The 23,410-nt window shown below is 47.3% G+C and overlaps 1 protein-coding gene across 3 annotated transcripts in view; it reads left to right on the forward strand.

The window, feature by feature from the left end:
- The first annotated feature begins 218 nt into the window (after window positions 1-218).
- LMBR1 (limb development membrane protein 1) overlaps window positions 219-23,410 on the forward strand; it is a 78,414-nt gene continuing 55,222 nt past the window's right edge. The window contains exons 1-4 of one of the 3 annotated variants that reach the window (XM_081147781.1): window positions 219-518; window positions 13,890-13,962; window positions 15,929-15,968; window positions 22,149-22,288. In XM_081147781.1, the coding sequence (XP_081003907.1) occupies window positions 453-518; window positions 13,890-13,962; window positions 15,929-15,968; window positions 22,149-22,288 (319 nt within the window). In that variant the 5' untranslated portion in view covers window positions 219-452. The remainder of the gene's footprint in view (window positions 519-13,889; window positions 13,963-15,928; window positions 15,969-22,148; window positions 22,289-23,410) is intronic. The other 2 variants (XM_081147782.1, XM_081147783.1) reach the window with 2 other exon arrangements.

The raw sequence follows: 23,410 nt of genomic DNA on the forward strand, positions 1-23,410 counted from the left end.
CCTGCTCCAAGCACACGGTCCCTTCCGCCTCAGGCCCCGCCCACCCCGCCCTCTGCCTCAGGCCCCGCCCACTCCCCGCCCCTCGCGCACGGTCCCCTCCGCCTCAGGCCCCGCCCCTCGTGCTCCGTCCCCTCCGCCTCAGGCCAGGCCGACTCCCGGGCGCGCTCCTCTGACGCGCGGCGCCTGTCAGTGACGTCACCCCGCCCCGGCCCCGCCCCGGACGCGCAGCGCCCGCCCTCCAGCCGAGCGGCGGCTCCTGAGGCGGCCGGGCGAGCGGTTCTTCCCGAGGCGGCGCTGAAGCGGCGGCCGTGGTCGCGGTCGCGGTCGCGGTCGCGGTCCCTGCCCGGCCGGCTGTCGCCCTCTGTGGTCCCGGCTCCGCGCGGCGGCCGCCCAGCCCCTCGGGCCGCCGGGCGATGGTGCGGCGGGGCGCGCGGACGCGGGCATGAGGCAGGATGGAGGCGCAGGACGAGGTGTCGGCGCGGGAGCAGCACTTCCACAGCCAAGTGCGGGAGTCCACGGTGAGCCGGCGCGGGCTCTGCTGCGGCCCCCCGCGCCCCTGCCCCCCGCGTTCCGGGCCCCCCCCGGCCCCGTCCGCTCCCCTCAGGCCCTGCCCCCTCCCAGCCGGGTCCCCCCACCCTCCGCCCCCAGCGTTCCAGGCGCCCCCGACCCCGCTGACCCCCCGCGCTGTCCCCTCCCCTCAGGCCCTGTCCCCTCCCAGCCCGGGCCCCCACCCTGCGCCCCCAGCGTTTCTGGCCCCGCCGACCCCACCGATCCCCCGCCCTCACTGACCCCCCGCCCTCACTGACCCCCGCCCTGTCCCCTCTCCTCAGGCCCTGTCCCCTCCCAGCCCGGTCCCCCCACCCTTCGCCCCCAGCGTTTCTGGCCCCGCCGACCCCACCGACCCCCCGCCCTCACTGACCCCCCGCCCTCACTGACCCCCCGCCCTCACTGACCCCCGCCCTGTCCCCTCCCCTCAGGCCCTGCCCCCTCCCAGCCGGGTCCCCCCACCTTCCGCCCCCAGCGTTCCAGGCGCCCCCGACCCCGCTGACCCCCCGCGCTGTCCCCTCCCCTCAGGCCCTGTCCCCTCCCAGCCCGGTCCCCCCACCCTGCGCCCCCAGCGTTTCTGGCCCCGCCCTCACTGACCCCCCGCCCTCACTGACCCCCGCCCTGTCCCCTCCCCTCAGGCCCTGTCCCCTCCCAGCCCGGTCCCCCCACCCTGCGCCCTCAGAGTTCCTGGCCCTGCCGCCCCCCGCCCCCCGGCCGCCCCCCTTTGCCACCTGCGCCGCCTTCCGCCCCGCCCCGGCCCCGCCGCTCGCCCACCAGCCTCCCTCGCTCCCAGTGCTCGGGGCTCCGTCGAGTCACCGGTCGTCCCACGGGACGTGCCGCGGGGCCGCCTGCGCCCGCGCGGTCCCCGCTCCTCCGGGCCCGGCGGTGGGCAGGTGCGCGCGCAGGTCCGTCGGGGCCGGGCGCTCGCAGCCCAGCTGCCGCCCCTCAGCCGGCGGCCTCCAGCGCCGCGCGTGTTACGGCCGAGACCTGCTGCCGCGGGTGGGACCACCGGCCATCGGCGGGACCGCGTCCCCTGCGCTCTGGAGGCGGCGTCCCCGGGAAGCCACCGTTTCCCGTCCCGCGTTTGGTCTGCGCTGCCGCCGGGGCCAGGCGCCGGGGCGGCCTCGGGAATCTGCCCCGATGCTTTGACCTTTTCACGACGCGGAAAACAAGGCGCAGTGGCGCTTCTTTGTGTCTGCAAAACGGCGGAAAACACCCGGACTTGATGCGTTTGCATTGACCCCTCCTTGTAACCTCGCTCAGATTCCCTGGGGCTCGGGTGAGGCGGGACGTCGCGGCCGACGGAGGCCTCACGCGGGCAGCCCTTGGTCTCGAAAACTGAGACTCACTTTCCCAGGTCACGCGCTGGAACCAAGGAGATACAACGTCTCAGCGGCTGGAATTCGATACAGCACGTTTGGTTTAATTTTTAAGTTGAAGCTACAATTACAGACAGGAGTGCCCCGCTGTGCGTGCACAGCTTGAAGCATTTCAGTGGGATCTGGAGCCCAGGCCGAGAAAGCCTGTGAGGGCACCCCAGAGGCTCATGCCGGCACCCCAGAGGCTCCCCCGCCCCTTTCCAGTTACCCTCGCTCCTGGACAGTAACCCGTCCCGGCTCTAATAGGTTGGTCTGCTCAGTTGTGCGTTTTTGGTACAAACGGGCCCTGAGGTGTGCACTCTTGCGCCTGCTTTCTTTCCTGTGGAATTCCTCCAGGTTGTGTGCGGCTGTAATTCATTCTCCTGCTGTAGGTGTAGCTGTGTGATTGTAGCACAGCCCATGTTTGTTTCACGGTCGGTGGGCGCTCCAGGAGTTTCCAGGCTTTGGCTACGAATGTTCTTGGACATGTCTTTTGGTGAACATGTGCGTGCGTTCCTGTTGGGTAGGTAGGTACCTAGGAATGGGACCACTGGGTTATGGGCTGTGCATTTAGTAGGTGCTTTTATTTATTCATTTTATTTTTTTAGAGAGAGAGGAAGGGAGAGGGAGAGATAGAAACATCCAGGAGAGGGAAACATCGTCCATCGGCTGCCGCCTCCTGCTCGCCCCCTACTGGGGAACTGGCGGCAACCCAGCGTGTGCCCTGACAGGGGATCCAACCGTGACCTCTTGGTTCCTAGGTGGAATCACTGAGCCACACTGGCCAGGGCTTCTGCCCTTTTAAAATTTTAGCTACTCTAGTGCGTCATAGTAATTACTGCATGAAAAATGTTACTTGCATGATGATTAATGCATTTGATCACCTTTTCATATGCTTATTGGTCATTTGGAAATCTTTTGTGAAGTGTCTTCAAGGCTTTTCCCCATTTTAAAATTAGTTTGTTTATCTTTTAAATAATGATTTGCAAGATTCCTTTATTCAAGATATACCTTGGTCAGATATATATATGATATCTATTTTTTCCATTGTGTGGGTGCCTTCTCACTTATTTAATGATATCTTCTGATAAGCAGACATTTTTAATTTTAATATAGTTCATTTTATCAAAATTTTTTCTTTTATGATCAGTGCTTTTATTTTTTGTTTTGTTTTGTTTTTTTAATCCTTATGTGAGGATATTTTTTCCATTGCTTTTCAGAGAAAGTGGAAGGGGGGAGAGAGAGAGAGAGAGATGTGTTGATTGGTTGCATCCCGCATGTGCCCTGACTGGGGCCGGGGATCGAGCCTGCAGTCGAGGTATGTGCCCCCTTGGCTGTAACCAAACCTGGGACCTTTCAGTCCTCCGGCCGATGCTCTAAACACGATGCCAAACCAGCTAGGACTGATCAGTGCTTTTTTGATCAATCCAAGGTTATGAAGATGTTCTCTCGTGCTTTTCCCTAAATGCTTCATGGATTTCCTCTTGCTGTTGAGATCTGAGTTTACCTGCAGTTTATTTCTCATGTGTGCTATGAAGTCGGAGTCATACATGTTTCTTCACGTGGATGTCTAATTGCTTAAGCACCATTGTGACCTTTGTCACAAATTAGGTAACTATATTTGTGGAGCTTAAGTTTGGACTCTATGCTGTTCCATTGGTCTGCTTGTTTTTGGCTTTATTTTTAATTAATTAGATATTCTGTCATTTGGATTGAGATCCCTTGACGTAGTAGCCAGGAGCTTTATTACTTTGCCCTCAGCCACCCCTTAATGACCATATCAGGCAGGGTTTTGTATAATAATAACAAGGAATTACAGTCAGACTCTATTTAAGAAGGAGTCTCTAGAGAAAACCAAAGGCAATGGGGGTGGTGGGAACAAGGACACTAGCGGAAATTCTAGCCTCTGACACGCACAATGACATCAAGTAGTAAACACGGCCTAACTCACAACCGGATACATAAAGTCTCACACTGAAGGTGTATCCACCTCACTTCTTTTTACCCTACACATAATGTCTGACTTTCAACAAAAACAGTACAAAGTACAACAAGGGCAAAAAACACAGTCTCAAGAGACAAAGCCAGCATCAGAACCAGACTCAGGTATGACAGAGATTTGGGAATTATAAAGGCAGACTTTAAAATAACTGATTAATATACTAAGGGCTCTAATGGAAAAAATGCATGACATGCAAGAACAGATGTGTAATATAAGCAAAGAGATGGAAACTCAAAAGGAATGGTAGAAGTTGAATAAACTGTAATAGAAATGAAGATGGGTTTATTGGTTGACTACACAGGACCAAGCAAAGAATGGGTGAGCTGGGAGGTATGTCAATAGAAACTGTCCCAACTGAAAAGCAAAGAGGAAAAAAGATTTAAAAAAGGAACAGAACAGCCAAGAATTGTAGGACAATTACAAAAGATGTAACGTACATGTATTCATGTATTGGGAATGCCAGAAAGAGGTACATGCAGAAAGGAACAGGAGAAATATTTGAAGCAATAATGGCTGAGAATTTTCCAAAAATTAATATAGACACCAGGCCATAGATCCAGCAAGTTCAGAGACCACTAAGCAGAACAAATACAAAAATAAAAATAAAAATCTACATCTAGGTACGTCCTCCTCAGACTGCAGAAAATTAGATACAAAGAGAACAGAGGAAAGGAGCAGGGCAGTAAAAGCAAACAGAGGACCAAGAGTAATATGTCAGATTTCCCTTCAGAAACCACGCAGGCAAGAAGAGAGGTGTGAAATATTTAAAATGGTGATAGAAAAAACACAAACAAATCCAGCATCCTAGAATTCTGTATCTAGCAAAATTATCATTTAAATGTAAAGGAGAAATGAAAACTTTCTCAGGCAAACAAACACTGAAGGAAGCTGTTGCTAGTAGAGCGGATGCTAAAACAAAGACATGGCAACAAAGAAAAACTGCAGACTGGTATCTCTCATGAATGTAGATGCACAGTTCTGCAAGAAAATACTAGCAAGTGGAATGCAACAGTGTATGACAGGAGTTACACATATACCAGGGGGATGTATCCCAGGTGTGCAAGGCTGGCTCAACATTTGAAAATCACTTAATGCAATCTGTCACATTAACAGTACCTCTTTATTTGTACGTACTTGTGGGGGTGTGCACATATATCTGAGAGGAGTGCGTTCAGCCACTAGCAACTCAGTATCATGTGTTTTATTTAAATCAAATAGGGGCTTGTTTTTCCTGTAGAACTCTGGAGCAATGAAGTACTGACACATGCTGCAACACGATGGTTCTTGAAAACGTGATGCTAAATGAAAGAAGCTAGACACAAAGGGCCGCATTCTGTATGATTCATTTATATGAAATATTCAGAATAGGCAAATCCATAGAAACAAAGCAAATTAGTGGTTGTGAGGGACTGGGGCAGTGGGGTGGCAGGATATGGGATATATAGGGGCATAGAGCGTTGAGTATGAGAAACACACTTATTTACTAGAGGAATATCGTTACTTTTAAAAATGCATATTTATTGCTTTGGCCAATTTTCCTCAGTGGTTGGAGCATCAGCTTGTGGACTGAAGGGTCCCGGGTTCGATTCTGGCCAAGGGCATGTACATCGGTTGCAGGCTCGATCCCTGGCCTGGTCGGGCATGTGGGAGAGGCAACCAATAAATGTGTCTCTCTCAAATCGATGTTTCTCTTTTTCTCTCTCTCCCTTCCACTCTCTCTGAAAAGCAATGGAAAAAATATCCTTGGGTGAGAATTAAAAAAAAAAGTCTTTTATTCATTTTGAGTTTATTTTTGTGTATGGTGTAAGTTGGTGGTCTAGTTTCATTTTTTTTTGTGTGTGTACCTGTCCAATTTTCCCAGCACCATTTATTGAAGAGACTGTCTTTACTCCACTGAATGCTCTTGCCTCCTTTGTCAGATATTAACTGACCATAATGGCATGTGTCTATTTCTGGGTTCTCTGTTCTGTTCTACTGATCTAAATGTTTGTTGTTGTACCAATTCCAGGCTGTTTTGATTACAATGGCTTTGTAGCATAGTTTGATATCCAATAAAGTGATCCCTCCAACTCTGTTTTTCTTTCTCAAGATGGCTTCAGCTATTCAGGGTCTTTTTTGGTTCCATATAAATTTTTGGAATATTTGTTCTAGCTCCATGAAATATGCTGTTGGTATTTTAAGAGGAATTGCATTGAATCTATAGATTGCTTTGGGCAGTGTGGAATTTTAATGATGTTAATTCTTCCAATCCATGAACATGGTATATTCTTCCACTTGTTTGTATCTTTCTCTATTTTTTCAGTATCCTGTAGTTTTCCGAGTACAGGTCTTTTACATTCTTGGTTAAGTTTATTCCTAGGCATCTTATTTTTTTAGTTGCAATGGTAAATGGTATTTTTTTTTTTTTTTTTTTTTTTTTAGTTTCTCTTTCTGAGAGTTCATTGTTGGTGTATAAGAATGTCATTGATTTCCAGATGTTGATTTTGTATCCAGCTACCTTGCCGAATTCATTTATCAAATTGAGTAGTACTTTGGTGGAGTCTTTAGGGTTTTCTATGTACAATATCATGTCATCTGCGAATAATGACAGTTTTACTTCCTCCTTTCCAGTTTGTATACCTTTTATGTTTTCTTCCTGTCTGATGGCTGTGGCAAGGACTTCCAGTACTATGTTGAATAAGAGTGGTGATAGCAGACACCTGTCTTGTTCCTGTCTTTAAGGGAAATGGTTTTAGTTTTTGACCACTGAGTATGATGTTGACTGTAGGTTTGTCATATATGGCCTTTATTATGTTGAGGTATGTTCCCTCTATTCTGACTTTGCTGAGAGTTTTTATCAGAAATGGGTGCTGGATTTTGTCGAATGCTTTTTCTGCATCTATTGATATGATCATATGATTTCTGTCTGTAATTTTGTTTGTGATGTATCACATTTATTGATTTGCGGATGTTGTACCATCCTTGCATCGCCGGAATAAATCCCACTTGGTCGTGGTGTCTGATCTTTTTAATGTATTGCTGGATCGGGTTTGCTAGTATTTTAGTGAGGATTTTAGCATCTATGTTCATCAAGGATATTGGCCTGTACTTTTCTTTCTTTGTAGTGTCTTTATCTGGTTTGGGGATTAGGATCATCAAAAGAGTTTGGGAGTCTTTCCTCCTCTTGAATTTTCTGGGATAGTTTGAGGAGAATAGGTGTTAATTCTTCTGTAAATGTTTGGTAAAACTCGCCTGTAAATCCATCTGGTCCTGGACTTTGGTTTGCTGGGAGTTTTTTGATTACTGCTTCAATTTCATTTGTTGTTATTGGCCTATTCAGGTTTTCTGATTCTTCCTGATTCAGTAAGTGGTGAAACCATAAAAATCCTGGAAGAAAACATAGGTAGTAAAGTCACAGACATCTCACGTAGTGAAATTTTCACTGATACATCTCCTGGCACAAGAGAAACAAAGGAAAAAAAATAAACAAATGGGGTTGCCCAGCAAAAGAAATCACCCTCAAAATACAAAGGAACCCCACGGTCTGGGAGAACATGTTTGCCAAGGACGCATCTGATAGGGGGCTAATTTCCAAAGTGTACAAAGAACTCGTACAACTCAACGAGAGGAAGACAAACAATCCAATTTAAAAATGGGCAAAGGACCCAAATAGATACTTCACCAAAGAGGACATACAGATGGCCAAGAGACACATGCGAAAATGCTCAACGTCGCTAATCCTCAGAGAGATGCAAATTAAAACCACAATGACATATCACTTCACACTTGTCAGAATGGCTACCATCAACAAATCAATAAATGACATGTGCTGGCGAGGGTGTGGAGAAAGGGGAGCCCTAGTGCACTGCTGGTGGGAATGCAGACTGGTGCAGACACTATGGAAAACAGTATGGAGGTTCCTCAAAAAATTAAAACTGGAGCTGCCTTTTGACCCAGTGATCCCACTCCCAGGAATATATCCTAAGAAACCCGAAATGCCAATCAGGAAGAATACATGCACCCCTATGTTCATAGCGCAATTTACAGGAGCCAAGATCTGGAAACAGCCCAAGTGCCCATCAGTAGATGAGTGGATAAAAAAGCTGTGGGACATTCACACCATGGAATACTATGCAGCTGTAAAGGAGGATCTATTACTCTTTGGCATAGCATGGAGGGACCTGGAGAGTATTGCACTAAGTGAAATAAGCCAGTCAGAGAAAGACAAGTATCACATGATCTCACTCATATGTGGAATCTAAAGAACTTAGTAAACTGATGAACAGAATAGATTCAATGACATGGAAGCATGGATCAGACTGACGAATCTCAGAGGGAAGGTGGGGGTGGGTGGGGGGAGATTAACCAAAGAACTTATATGCATATGTGCAGAACCCATGGACACAGACAATAGTGTGGGGAAGGCCTAGGGTGAGGGTGGGTGTGGGGTGGAAGGGTCAATGAGGCTAAAAGGAGGGCATCTAACACTTTCAACAATAAAGATCAATCTAAAAAAACTTCCAAAACATTAAAAATGCATATTTACCTTTATTATGCATTTGCTTTGGGTTTACTTTTTCCTTTGTGGTGAATTAGAATCTCCCATCTAAAGCTGTGTTTTATTTTTCCTTGCATAGTCAGTTTAAAACAGTGTCTTTTGGTGCATGAAAGCTCTTTCCTCAGTGTGGGTTACACCATGTTCCTAAAGTGCCCGACTTCTTACGTCACACCGTTTGCCTTAAACTCAGCCTCGCCTGAGAGAAGAAATAAGCGGACGCTGAACTTTCCCTCTGTTATCATCTGCCTTCTAATAGTTTGTCTCATTCACGTTATGATTTTAATATATTTCATTTCTCATGTTTTTGTGTTTTCCTGTCTTTTACTACATAGATTTTCTTTTATATTTATTTTCCTGGTCCTTAGGGTAATTTGAAAGAATTACAATTAATTTTTTTTAAAAAAATATATCTTTATTAATTTCAGAGAGAGGAAGGGAAAGGGAGAGAGAGAGATAGAAACATCAATGATGAGAGAGTCATTGATCGGCTGCCTCCTGCACGCTCCTGACTGGGGATCGAACCCGCAACCCGAGCATGTGCCCTGACCGGGAATCGAACCCTGATTGCCTGGATCCTAGGTCGATGCTCAACTGCTGAGCCACGCCCGGCTGGGCTAAATTTTTAAAAAAATTTAATTTAAAAATTACAATGGACATGCAATATTAGATTAGTTCAGGTGTACAACATAGTGCTTAGACATGTGTAGACCTTATGAAGTGCTCATCCTGATAAGTGTAGTACCCACCTGGCACTATCCTTAGTTTTGCAATATTACTGACTATGTTTTTTTTCAGTTTATGACATAGTGTTTATTTACTTATTTGAACTTTTTTCACCATCACCATTTATCCCCCCATGCCCTCTATATACCGTATATATACCTGACTATGTTTTCTATGCTGGACTTTACAGCCCTGTGACTATTCTGTAACTGCCAATCCCTTCACTTTTTTCACTCATCCCCCAACCCCTGCCCTCTGGCAGCTCTTAGTTTGTTCTCTATGAGTTTGTTGAAAGAATTATAATTTTAATTTCAGTTATTTTAGTGGTTAGCTTGTAACTTTTAAAGGATATTCAACATCAGTCTCTATTTTTTTGATTTAGCAACTTTAAAATAAAGCTTCATCTCTTGGCTGTACTGCAGGATGAGGTTATTGGCTGACTTATAGCTCCCGTGTCTTCTTCTAGGATTTTGTTAGAAATTTGTTGGTGGTTGCAGTTCTTGAGCCCATTGACACCTGTCACTCTTTTATGTTACTTAATCCTTTCAGTCACCCTAAATGCGTTGAAGCCCATAGGCCTTAAATGAAGAGCTGAGAGCACAGCTTGATTATAATGCACTAGCTTGAATTTAGGTTCAAGTCTTAACACCTGGAATTTACAGATATTACCTTTTAACAACATGTTGTTTTTTTTAATCCTCACCTGGGGATGTGTTTATTGATTTTAGTGAGAGGAAGGGAGAGAGAGACACACACGTTGATGTGCGAGAGAAACATCGATTGGTTGCTTTTAGTACTTGCCCCGACTGGGGATTGAACCTGCAACTTAGGTATGTGCCCGGACCGGGAATCAAACCTGCAACCTTTTGGTGTATGGGATGACACTCCAACCACTTGAGCCACCTGGCCAGGGCCACAGCATATCTTAAATGTATTGTTAGGCTCATCCGGCGTGGCTCAGTGGTTGAGCATTGACCTAGGAACCAGGAGATCTCGGTTCGATTCCCTGTCGGCACATGTCTGGGTTGTGGGCTCGATCCCCAGTGTGGGGTGTGCAGGAAGCAGCCGATCAATGACTTTCTCATCATTGATGTTTCTCTCTGTCTCTCCCTGTCCCTTCCTCTCTCTGAAATCAATAAAGATATATTTAAAAAAATTTCTCTAAATGTATTGTTAGGTTACTTGTGACTGGGTAACTCAGTTCCGAAATGCTTAGGAGCCTGTGATCAGCATCAAGAGTAACGGGGCCCCAGAGAAAACCTAGTCACCTGTCCTCTGGTCGGCTGGCACAGATGGCACGCTCCCCGTATGGCTTCTGCTGGTGAGCTCCCGTCGCCTCCATTTTCCCTCCCCGATCAAGAGAGAAACCCAGGCTCCTCCAGAACCACAAGGGGCCCTCCTCTCCCTCCTCATGATTTTCTCCCTTCCGTGGTTAGAGATTTCCTTTTGTCCCACCGGACGTAGGAGGACAGGAGGTGTCATTACAGCTTGCTTTCACGTCATGCACCTTGTGGATCTGTCTCTGCTAAAGATGCTCATTTAGGGAACTGAGAAAACAGTCCAGCCAGGCCTGTGACTTTTGTTCCAGTCTGCCACAGTTGTCCTTTTATTTCCAAGTGGGTAATACATTTGCTTCTGTAATTGCTAATCTTCCTTCTGCTCTTGAACGGCTTGCTTTCCACTACTATTTTCATTCCATGCCGTGCATTTTGGTTCCTTGATTTCCTCCTGTTCATTAACTTTCATGCCTCCTCACCCACCACTTGTGCACCAACTCCCCGGAATCCCTGAAACTCCTGCTCTCCATCTGTAAGTACTAATTTGAAAAACCCTGAAACATCCTGAAGCCCAGCCTTCTGTTTGTCCTGCTTCCTTGGGCAAGTTTGATTGCAGCTGCTTTTCCACCGGGAGCCTCTGTTCCCCTCCACCACTGGTCCTGGTTTCACTTGTCTCCCCATGTACTTAGGATTCATGGCCAGTCATTTCACTCACTCTTGCTAACTCTCTAAACCAGTGTTTTTCAAACAGCGGTCCAGGGATTTCTGGGTGGTGGTGATTAAATCCCTGGGGCAGAGGAGGTCACCTGTGAAGAGCTTGTGGAATGAGAATAGATTTCTGGCTCAGCCCAGGAATCATAGAGAAGGATCAGTTTAAAGGCTGGCAAGAGAGGGAAGCCAGTGACATTGCCTGGGAGAACAGTCAGATATGGAGAAAGCAGGCAGGGCTGGGAGAACAGTCGGAGGAGGAGGGAGCAGGCAGGGCCTGGAGAACAGTCGGAGGAGGAGGGAGCACGCAGGGCCTGGAGAACAGTCGGAGGAGGAGGGAGCAGACAGGGCCTGGAGAACAGTCGGAGGAGGAGGGAGCAGGCAGGGCCAGGAGAACAGTCGGAGGAGGAGGGAGCACATTGCATGTGAGTTGCTGTGTGGAGGTCAAGTGAACTTGTGAAAGTGTAGCTGGGCTGTTGGGCCCTGCTGACCCCTGCCAGGGCATGCGGAGCTGGATGGTGGGTGTGAAGTCAGACTAGTGGTGGGCAGAGTGAGCTGAGGTGGAGTGTGGAGTCGCGAGGTATAGGCTGTGAAGGGCAGGAGAGAGTAGGGTGTCTGGTAGAACCAGGCCTTGATGTTTCCTGGGGACTCTACCTGCTGGGCTGCAGCATCGGAGAACCAGACTGTGTTGTGCAGCACCTTTGGGCCCCCGGTGCTGCTGGGAGTTCTGGACTGGGTTGGCCTGGACTTTAAGGCTGTGTCTCTCACCTTGCCACTCTTGTCCCTTTTCTCTCTGCTCCACTTAATCCCCCACTCTCCATGAACTTGCCTCCATTTCGTTTCCTTGACAACACAGAAGCCATTAAAAGAGAATGTCTTGGCCTCCACCCCTCCTCTGCTTACCCACCTGCAGCGACATTCAGCTGTCTGACTTCGGCTCCTCTGGCTCCTCCGGCTCCTCCTGCTGCTCCTTCTCACAGGTGGATTTGGTACCTGGCCCTCAGTGTGGGCACATTTCTCAGCAATTCTGTTTTCTCTCTTGCGTCAGCAGTCCTCTCTGCTGGGTGTTCCTGTAACCACTGTGCTTGTTCGTGACTGCACATTCCCCTCAAGCCTCCTCTGCTTCCCGTTATTGTAAAACTCCTGGAAAGTTCTGCTGCTTATATTTGTTTCCATTTCTTTCTTAATGCACTTCGGTCAGGGTTTTGCCTCCACCCCTCTGGATATCTGCCTGTCTTGCTTCCTCTTCTCCCATGACCTCCCTCAGATGTCACCTTGTTGGTGAGGCTTGCCCCTCACCCCGTTGGCACCCTGTTCCCCCACCCAGCCCTCGGCATCATCTGTCACACTGTAGGTTTATGTATTTATTATCTGTCTTGTTATTGGGGTGGAAGCTCAGTGAGGCCTGAACCTGGTTGTGTTTCTGCTGTGTTCTCGGTTCTGAGAAGAGCGCCTGGGGTGTAGTAGCCCACAGTGGGTACCTACTGAGTGAGTGACTTCTAATCACCTTGTCACAGATGTTAATTCCCTCGGGCATCTGATCTGCCCAGTCTGACTTCCACCTCACCCTTCACGGTGTTTTTGCCCAGTCGGTGTTTTTGCCCAGTCGTTCTCTCTGCGCTGCTCTCCCACCTTCTGGGACTTCTGTTCCATTGTAAACAGTGTCCCCTGACTCCCTTTATTTAAATCTTTTCACCAATAACTGCTTTTCCTTCCTGAGCCACCTCCCTCCCTGGAGAGGATTAGGGAGAAGGAGGTGATGGTGTTAACCTCTTACCTGTCAGGGTTCCCGTGGGCTCCAGCAGCAGGCCATCTTCCATGCCTTGATTCCGCTCCTTTGAGTAACTGTCAGGTTTGTCTCCTGTTCCTGTCCCACATGTGTCAGGAGAACTCTGACAGGAGGCTCATTGTCGTCTGCTCCACCCTCAGCCTCTCAATCCCTAGATGACACTGTACAGTGGGCGTCCAAGGCCGTTCTCAGTCACGTGCTGTCCACCCTCTCTCAGAAATCCACTAGTGAGTGCTCTGTGGACTTGACTATCACCTGGAATGCTCTTATGTGAGAGTCTTCAGAATCTTTCACTGAGGTCCACAGCACTTATAAGCCGCTATTTCCACCATACCTGGGCTTTGACTGCAATGAGATCTCTTCCTTGACCCCCTCCTTTTTGCCTGTCATGCCCTCAATTTGATAGAAATTAAATAGAATTTAATATTATAGTTTCTTGTTCAACTGGTGTTTATTTTGATAAGTGGTATGTTTATTGAATAATTATTATCACATTAATTAGTGATGCCTCTTGTATGTCTAACCATGTTACATACATTTTCATACAATAGACTGTTTTATCCATCCATCCGGTATTGCGGCGAGCACCCTCTTTCCATGTGATTGAAGCTTCATGTATGTTTTAATATGTGGTGGGGATGGTGGCCTCACACTGACTTTACTTTTCAGAATCGTTGGTGATGTTCTGTTCTGGTTTTTACACTTCCATATGATTTTAGAAACAATTTGGTCAAATTATGAAAAAAAATCTCCCATCGGGCTTTTTTTCCTCCCTCGGGAATGGTATTAAAACTAGTTCATATAAATTAATATTTCACCCAAACTTTGTATTAGCAAATTATTTAAAATGTTTTTAATAGATTAAGTCCTTTTTTTCTGTAAATACCAAGGATGTATCTTCTATTAAAAAAAAGATATGCAAAAAATGTGACCATTTGTTTTGTTTCAGATATGTTTCCTTCTGTTTGCCATTCTCTACATCGTGTCCTACTTCATCATCACAAGATACAAGAGGAAGTCAGGCAAGTAGAAACTAATGAAAACTTTGACTCTCATGCCCAGTGGTTTTGGCCTGGTGCATGGGCTCCTCAGGCCGTCCATGTGGCGGTGTATTCAGTGTGCCTGTGACTGAGGCAAGCAGTTGCCCAGTACTAAGAGCACTAAAAATAACCTCTGAGGAACCTGACTACTGTAGAGCCATCCTCTCAAACCTGAGCCCTTGTCCGTCACATTCTTAAGCCCAACTAAGAATAGTGCGGGCTCTTCAGTATCTGGGAAATTCCCGAGTTTGTGAGGATATTTGGTTACCTGTGCCTGGCTCTGAATTTGAACATACTCCCCCCCATCCCATCCTTGGCCTGACTGCCAGAACATCTCTCTCTCTCTCAGGTGATACAGAATGTGGAGTCTCCCTAACACCCTATCTTCCAGCATTTCATATATGAAATATATCCTGTCTTGCCAAAGGGACCCACTATGGCTTTATTCTTTTTAAAGAGAACTTTGTGCTGATTAATCAATTCACAGATTTTGTGGCAGGGTTTTCTAAGCACCTAAGCAGTCACCTCACTGCCTTCTGTTAAATGTCAACTGTTTTCTGAAATCAGGATTTCCTACCTATGATGTTGGGCTAACACTAGGTGCCATATGAATTCTTAGGGATTCTGTATATTAAAGATTCCTTATGTTGTGCTAGCACATCACAGTTGTCAGACTTTTGAAAGCAGTCAGGAAGTCCTCTGCTCCAGTGCATGACTTTAGTGCTCTTCCTTGGCTCTGTGGCTGCCCTGAGATACTCCTTGGGTTCTGTACTCTCAGAAATTTTGCAGACCTGGATCCAAGACAGTATCTTAGCTAGTTTAAAAGATGTTTTGACATCAGGTTTCATAAATTATGGATATAGAAGGAGGAGAGAGGGAGAGAGGCAGGCAGGATGACTGAATGAATGTAAAGCATCGTTTTGGGGGAAATTAGGATGAAGAGCAGGAAAATTGGTGATTTATTAGGTGCTTTTAGAGTAGTCACAGGGAGTGGCGATGGGGGTCTGGATGGAGCTGGTAGAGTGTTGAGATAGAATCGAATAGAGCACTCTCTAAGGTTTGATGGTTGATTGGATGTGGGCACAATGGAATAAAAGTTCATTCTGACTATGTTATTTTGTGTCCCTTTGGTTGTAAAGCAATTCTGAGCAGCCTCTAATTAAGAATGGAGAGTAGACTGAGAATGGTCCAAGTGCAGCATTGGCAGCGAGGCAGGTGGGGACCTACAGAGAGAGCCTTTGAGGACAAGCCCAGTTAGGCACTGGGGGGGGGGAGTATTGTGCAATGTCCTTGTAATTGGGTCAGAGTTTCTTTGGCTGGTAAGTTTACGTGGGAGGACAGGAGGTGGCTGACAGCCAGGAGAGAGGGGTAGGGGCTGAGTGAGCACCAGAAACAACACTTTCTTGTCTGCACTTCAACAGTGATGATAAAGTGTGGTGCAGGTGGGACCCAAGGTGGTCAGGGTGGTCCAGGAGCATCCTCATCACTACCACTGCTAATGACAAACTCAGATTACAGAAAAGTACACGAGTCCTAAGATTCTCAGTTTTAATTTTATAACAAACATTTCATTCGCTTTTATCAACCAGAAAATTTCAGTCACTAGCAACTTCATTTACATTGTGTTACAATAAACTTGATAGAGGCCCTAAGGGCCTATTAAGTTTTATTCTCTTGAGCACTGAATCTTTGGAATATTTTAATTTACATGTGGTCATTTTGTTAATAAGGATTTTCAGTTAATCAAAACACTATTCTCTAACCATATGCTATCCTATCTGACTTAATGAAATTTAAACTTAGATCTGTGCTGAAATAATCACAGTGCTGTTTAAAAATTATTTCCATTCAATAATTGCTTCTTTAAATTTATGTATTTGTTTTTCATAAATTAATAAAATGTTTTTTGGAAGATAAAATAACATTACTACCTTAAACATTTTTGCAGATGAGCAAGAAGATGAAGATGCCGTAGTCAACAGGATTTCGTATGTATTTTAAAGCTTCATTATTTTGTTTTTAATTCTGGAGTCATAAATTCTCAAAATTCAATTCTACCCTTTGGGCAGAAATATGGAAAACATTTACCTAAAGTGTTGCAGCACCTTCATCAATATTACTCCTATCCTCAGAAAGCACACATAGGCTTGGGTAATGGCAGGGCAATCACCTCCTGTTACGATTGGCTTACGAAGGATCCAATGGGTTTTATCTTCAGAAGATTTAACCAGGATACGGGGTTCATTCTGGGAAGTGGCTGGGCCCTGAGAAAGCCTCTGGCTGTCTGGGTGGTCTGCTGGGGAGCCTGGGTGCCAGTTTTGGAGGAGGGAGTAGACGTCTACTCTGGTTAACTGATCTCCTGTGAGCAGGGAGGTGGTCCTTTCAGGGCCCCAGAACTCTTTTCCTGCTTATGGACACTGATGGTACAGGGTGGAAATACCCTTAATTTTTCTGAGGAATCCAGCGAGATGGAGAGTAGTGGGTTCCTTTATACCAGATTTAGCTCGATGGGAATTTGAAGTCTCGCAGCCATGCCCACTGTGTAGGAGAGAGTCTCTTCCAGGGCCGTTTCCATTGACACTTTGAGCTGTTTTAGAATAGTCCCAAATGTACAGGGAAGTTAGAAATAGGATACAGATTATCTCACGGGGCCCTCGGGGAGAAGTTGTGGACTGGCTGCTCCATTTCCGCTGGGTACCCTTATATCTAATTCCTATAAACTGTGTGTTCTGCGAATCCACTGTACAGCCATCCGCATCATGGTCAGCACCGCTGCAGTCCCAGCTGTGCTGCCTCTAGTTCGCTAGTTGTCCCATTAATGCCCCTTGTAACCAAAGGGTCTAGCTCAGAACCCCTCACATCAGGGAGCAGCGGTGTCCCTGTAGTCACCCACAGACTGAACTCGGCTTCAGTATTTCCATGACTCCCTGACCTTGTCAACACTTCTGCACATTGCAGGCCGGTCATGTGGATTTGTCTGTTGTCCCTTTATGATTAGTGTCCGATTACCCAGCTTCTGCTGAGGTGCTGGGAAGAAGAGAAGAGGGGGAGGAGGGAGAGAGACGGCACATACACAACTCACACACACACACACACACACACACACGCACACACATAGCCATGGAGGGGAATGCAGACACCTCCTACCACTGCATGAACCCCAAAATGATGCAGAGTGAGAGGAGCCAGTCACCACAGGTCACACAGTGTCTGATTCCATGCATCAGAAATATTCAGAATAGGTAAATTCAGCGAAAGCAGGTGGGTGTTCACCAGGGGCCAAGGGGAGGGGAATGGGCGGCTGCTTACTGGGCTTGGGGTTTCACTTTGGGTGACGAGGTTCTGGTTGCACAGCACTGACTCGTTCACATGCAGTGGTTGATTATATGTGAATTCACCTCAGTAAGACAATGGCTTCAACTCACAAATGACTTGATTTGTAACTGAGAAGTGAGTGTGGCAGGACCCTGCTGTCCTGGATTCAGATCTAAATTATTTAAATGCCCAGGGAGCAGCTGTATCTCCACACTGGGCACTCTCCGTATGGCTTTAAAACTTAGGCTCAAACTTTATGGTTTAGCTGGGCAGGATTAGGGATCTTGTGTCTTAGTCCCAGCAGAGTGATGTTTGGGAACATTCTCTGTCTCAGTTACTGCCCCTGGGGAAACACATCATACATGTCACTTACTTTAGAGACACAGTGGATCCCAGGCCGACCACAGTGCAGACGGGTTTCCAGCAGAACCCTTGGGTCGAGGTTCCTGTGAGAGGTGTGCTCTCTCCTGTGCACCTTGTCTCTAGTCCCCTTCAGTGGTACAGTTACTGAGGTGCATCTGTACATCAATAACTTATAAATAAACAAGAACACGTCACTTTTTTTTTTTTTTAAAATATATCTTTATTGATTTCAGAGAGAGGAAAGGAGAGGGAGAGAGAGATAGAAACATCAATGATGAGAGAGTCATTGGTGAAGCCCGCAACCCGGGTATGTGCCCTGACCGGGAATCGAACCCTGATCGCCTGGATCCTAGGTTGATGCTCAACCGCTGAGCCACGCCCGGCCAGGCTAAGAACACGTCACTTTGGCCATTACCCTTGCAGTATGTTTTAGGAAAATGTGCCGTTTCCTGGTGATGAGGCTCAGGAGCGGCCCCTCCTCTACCTGCTTCAGCCAGGCAGCGCATCCGAGGGGTTGGGTCTTGCCCCCTCCCTTCCTGAGGGAGATGGCTGTGCACTCACTGCAAAGTCAGGGGGGCAGCATGGAGGAGGAGGCCACCCAGTCTGTCCCCCTGGTCCCACCACCCACTGTTCTCTTTGCCTTTCACTGTCTTTTCTTCCTCCCATGATGGACTGAGTGAGAACTCAACCTGGTTCAAATTCTGAACCAAGATTAACCTGAGTCCAGGAGAGATGGAGAAGCAGACTCGTGTTCTCCACATGGGAGCTGATCTGCGCCTGCTGTGTGGTGCTGCTGTTTGGATAAATCTCAATGTACAGAGGCTGTGGTCTCAGGGTCATGTCTTCCTTCCTCCCTCTGCAGGGAGCTCTGTGGCACTGAGGGGGGAGAGGCAGGGCGAAAGGCTGAGCTTGAGGAGGACATGTAGAGGTGGTCAGTGTTCTGAAAATTCAGGCAGCTCTCTAGTGTGGGTGACCACAGCCCCACCTGCATGGAGCCCTCTGCGTCTCCCACCTCGCTCTAGAGCCCACCTTCCCCACCTTCAGTTTCTTGTTCGCTTCTCAGGGGCCTTCGTTCTGCCCTGTCTGTGTCTGTCTCCTCGAGGCCCCAGATTCTCTCTCTCTGCTTTCCCGACCACAATTACACTTCCTGACAGCGACTCTTCGTAGTCACTGGGTTTGAATTGAAGTGTTAATGTGAAAATCAGGGCCTCCTTGGGGAAACTGCCTGTGAGGAGGCCGCTGAGCCCACGCAGGGGAGGAAGCTTCCTTGCAGGACAGGGCCTGGCATGGTGTCCGAACCCCGGAGGGTGACCTGATGGGGGCTCTCAGGATTTGAGGGGAAGAAGGGACGTCCCCCTGCAGAGGGAAATCCCAGCATGGGGTGAAGAGGGACACCTCCACGGTTTGGGGGGTGCTATGTCACAGGAAGTCAGAGCCCATGCAGGGTGGGGAGGGCCTCTGTGCAGGACGGCGGAGCCCAAGAAGGATGGCCTGGTGTGGGTGAGAACTCAGGTGGGGAGGGAGGGTGTCCACGAGGCAGGGCAGTCCAAAATGGGGGTCGCCTTATCAGCTGGCATCTCTGCATAGGGTGGGGTGTCAGCATGATGAGAGACTGATCACACACGGGGGTCAGTCCACTAAAGATGATGGGAACCAGTCCCAGACGGGAGGGAGACGCGCAAGAGAACACCAGGTTGTCGCAGTGGAGTGGAGGTGTCATGTGGACTCATGGTTTCAGTACAGAGAAAGTTACCAGACCCACGACAGCTGTGAGTGTGGGTGTATGCGTGTACACACAGTGCACATAGGCACCCCTGGGTGGGCCTGGCACTGAGTTCTGGGAGCACACCACCACCAAGAGCAGTGAGTGTCATCAGCACCCAGATCTTTACTTCTGAGCATAGCTTCCCCCTAAAGGGAGCCAGGACTCCTGAGGAAACTGGCTGCAGGGCTGGGTACGAGCGTTCCAGGCTCGTTTCCTCACCTTGTGCTGGGACGTAAGGAATGCTAGAAGATTGAGGGGTGTCAGGAAGGCTCAGCCCTTCCAGGGCTTTCTTGCCAACCAGGAGCAGTCTGAACATCACAGTAATGGTTGTGATGGATGCCACACAGCATGAAGCAGGAGAGCCTGGTCCCATACTGAAGGCAGTCATTGGATGAGCAAATTGTTTGACAAGGAACAGGATATTCTCGCAGTTTCACACTTAGCTTCCCCACAGTACATACTTATGATTAAAGGGAAGTGTGACTTAGATTGGAGGCCCTGGCAGACCACCTTGACCAGGGATCAGAGAGAACGTGACCAATGGGGCAGACAGAGTCCAGGCTACCTGGAGAGATTGCTTCTGTGACGCACAACTGGATGTGGCGGCTGCACGTGTCCAGAGCTGACTCATTTCGCTCTGGCTGCAGCCTCCACCACAGCTGAGCAAGCTCATCATCTGCATCCTCAGGGTAAACACTTGGAGTCGTCCTTGACCCCTCTTATCCCACAGTGGGAATCCTGTGGTTCTGTCTAGAAGGGGGCATTTCTGAACTGTCTTCAGCTTCGAGGGCACTTTTCTGTGGTTATAGAAGCAGCCACCACTCTGTCCTTTGCCCTGCCACTCAGGGCCTTACCTTAGGGACCCAGTTCCAGCCCTTACCTCCTCCCCATCAGCTTTTTAGGGGCACTCTCCTCATAGCCACCCCAAGGCAGTCAGGGAGGATGTGTGTCTTTTTTGTGTCTCCAGGGCCAGTCACAACACTGAAGATCCAGTAGGTTGTAGAGTCTTGTTGAAGAGCCCACATTACAGTCTTGGTAGCCGTGTGGTCAGGAATTCTGGGTTGTGTGATTTCAAATACTTTTATGTGTTTGCCCTCAGAAGCTGATGACTCCATCACATTACAGGTCCCAGGTTTTGATTTGGAGACTGGTTGGCCTTCTTGCTGAGTTTGTGGTCTGAGTGTTGTGGGAGCCAAGAGGAGGGGAAGGGAGGTGCCAAGGGATGCTTCACAGGCCAGTGATGTACAGAGGGACCCTAGTGAGAGCTGACTGTGGCCCAGGCGTGGACCCGTAGGACCCACTGATGTTTGGGGGACAGGAGGTTAGGTGACTGTAACTGTGGACTGTTGTGGCATGAGAGGGGCTTGGAAAAGCCACTGGGTGGCCGTGCAGGCTCTGGTAAGGTGGCCGAATTTGGTCTCAGTTCTGGTATTGGGAGGAAGTGATGGAGCCAACAGGCACTTCCTCACTGACTGTGAGGTCAAGACTGATGGCGCTCGAGTGAGGTCGCTTGAGGTCACCAGCTGGTCACTGCTGAGGTGGGCGGTGGACCTAGACGAGTACTTGTGCTCTGCTTTGACCAGGAAACAGGTCCAGTCAGAGGAGCCTTCAAGGACGTCTCCCGTGTCTGGTTGGGATTTTGTGTTTGGTGTGCATCACATGGTCTCATGTAAAATTGATCAGTGATTTACTGTTCTAAGGTTTCCAGTGGCTTTGGCTCTTAATAGGAAGACACTTCTGTGGGTTGCCACAAGATGGCATTGGCTGCAAGGTTATGCCATTAGATGTGGGTTTTGAATGTTTAATGTGATTTCTCCCCCCTTCTATCGTCTTACATTTTCCCATATTTACTTTAATGGAATGAATATTAAATTAAGTTTCCCTCTCCAATGTTGGTTAGACTCCCGTTTTCTTTGCCATTAAAAAAAATCTTAAAAAAATAGATATAAAAATTTAAACATTTCAGACATGTGACTGAGAGTGAAAGCCCCTTGTAACCACTCTACCCTGGGATTGTTACCTACTGTGCTAGGTTCTTACCTCTATTGTTCTGTGTGTATATATGTGCTCTTTGTGGGGTGTGTGTGTGTGGCATGTTTTCTGTTTATTGTCTGCGTTTTCCTTCAGTTTCTGTTTTCGACTTGTTTTAGACACCTTTCTAAATTAGTACATATTGGAGATATCTTATTTTAAATGACAAAATAGTGTTTTGAATACTGTTTAATAGTATAACATTGTTTACTAGTATAATTTATTTACACTTTGCCCATTTTAAGGGGTAGCAGACCAGTGGCTTTGTAAGTTTTTCTCCCCGAAATAATTTGTTTTCGTGCTGCTTTCACAAGTATTTTTTCCTCCTGAAACAGTTGTTGCCTTGCGTGTAGCGTAGATTGTCAATGCTGTGAATTAGATGCAGTATGAAATGAACACCTAAAGGTAAAGGAGGGACAGGGCTTAAGTTGACTTTGTGTGCGTGTGAGGCCTTCTGTCTCCAGCACATCGCCCTCGTTAGATCCACTGGTGTCCGCAGAGTGAGGAGTCCTGGAGTTGATCCAGCGTCACTTCCAGGATAACACGTATATCATTTGTCTTCAGAATACGTAGATTTCATGATATTCTTCTATAATTCCTTTTAGATGAAAATGTACGAGTTTTTGTTCATTTTGAGTTATGCCCACGCTCCTTGCTTCCAGACCGCTGGTGACACGCCTCTCTTCTCTTCCAGGTTGTTTCTGTGCACGTTCACCCTCGCGGTCTCCGCGGGGGCTGTGCTGCTCTTACCCTTCTCAATCATCAGCAATGAAATCCTGCTTTCCTTTCCTCACAGCTACTACATTCAGTGGTTGAACGGCTCCCTGATCCATGGTTAGTATGTGTCACTTAATTCAGTCACCGTCAGTATTTAATTTGCATGCGCTGCAGTTTAGGTTTCTTTGTTATAGCTGCTTCTTAATGTGCATGTCCTTCAATAAACCGCTCGAGTCCTTAATGAAATCGGAAAACCAGGTTTCACGCCCCATCCCTTTCTCCTGTTCGCTGTGAAAGGCTTAATCAGGAGCAGTTTTTATACTGACTGTGATTCTGATGAGTAAATTTTCATTTAAATATTTAGCAAGAGAGTTTTGGTTCATCTGACCATGTCAGGAGAACTCAGGCTCCACTGAAGACCTGAAAAAGGAACCATAGTTTCCATTGTATTTATTTGCTGTTAGTTTCTTTGGCCAGTTCAAAATGTATGAAGAGGGAGGGGCTCTTTTATCAAGTACAAACTTTAAAATGGATGTGGCTTTAAAAATAATGACTGACTTATTATAGGCAACATGGTATGTTACTTTGAAGCCAAATAGACCTGCATTCCAGTCTTACCTGTGTCATTTTCTAGAAATTTTTAGTGAGGTAGGACACTTTAATTTATAACATATATAGAAAGGTCTAATGTGTATATTTTTATATGTTTCATAGTCCCTTCCCTCTCCTTTTTCCTGTGTTGACTTATGTGATCTCTTTATGTGTCAGACAGCTCTTTTTTATAAATGTTTATAAATGTTTTTTTCTAGTTATTTTGCTTTTGGATTTTGTTTGCTTTTTTTCATTTATAGAAGTTTTATATTTTTACGTTGTCCAGTCTTTTTCTTCCTTTGGTTTCTCTAGTTGTTTTTGTGTTTAGAAGATCCTTTCCCTTCCTGAAATGTGACAATTACTCCCTTTTTTCCTCTTTTTAAAGGAAATGGTTTTGTTGCCCCAGCCGGGTGGCTCAGTTGGTTGAGTGTCATCCCATGTACCAAAAGGGTTTCAGGTTCAATTTCAGTTGGGGTGTGTATAGGAGGCAACTGACCCATGTTTCACTCTCACATTGATGTTTCTCTCTCACATTGATGTTTCTCTCTCACATTGTTGTTTCGCTCTCTCTCTCTCTCAAAACCAATTAATATATCCTTGGGTGAGGATTAAAAATAATTAAAAAAAAGGTTTTGTTTACAGTTAACT

The sequence above is a fragment of the Miniopterus schreibersii genome (genome assembly GCF_964146895.1).
Source record: "Miniopterus schreibersii genome assembly, chromosome: 9".
In the NCBI taxonomy this organism is placed as follows: domain Eukaryota; kingdom Metazoa; phylum Chordata; class Mammalia; order Chiroptera; family Miniopteridae; genus Miniopterus; species Miniopterus schreibersii.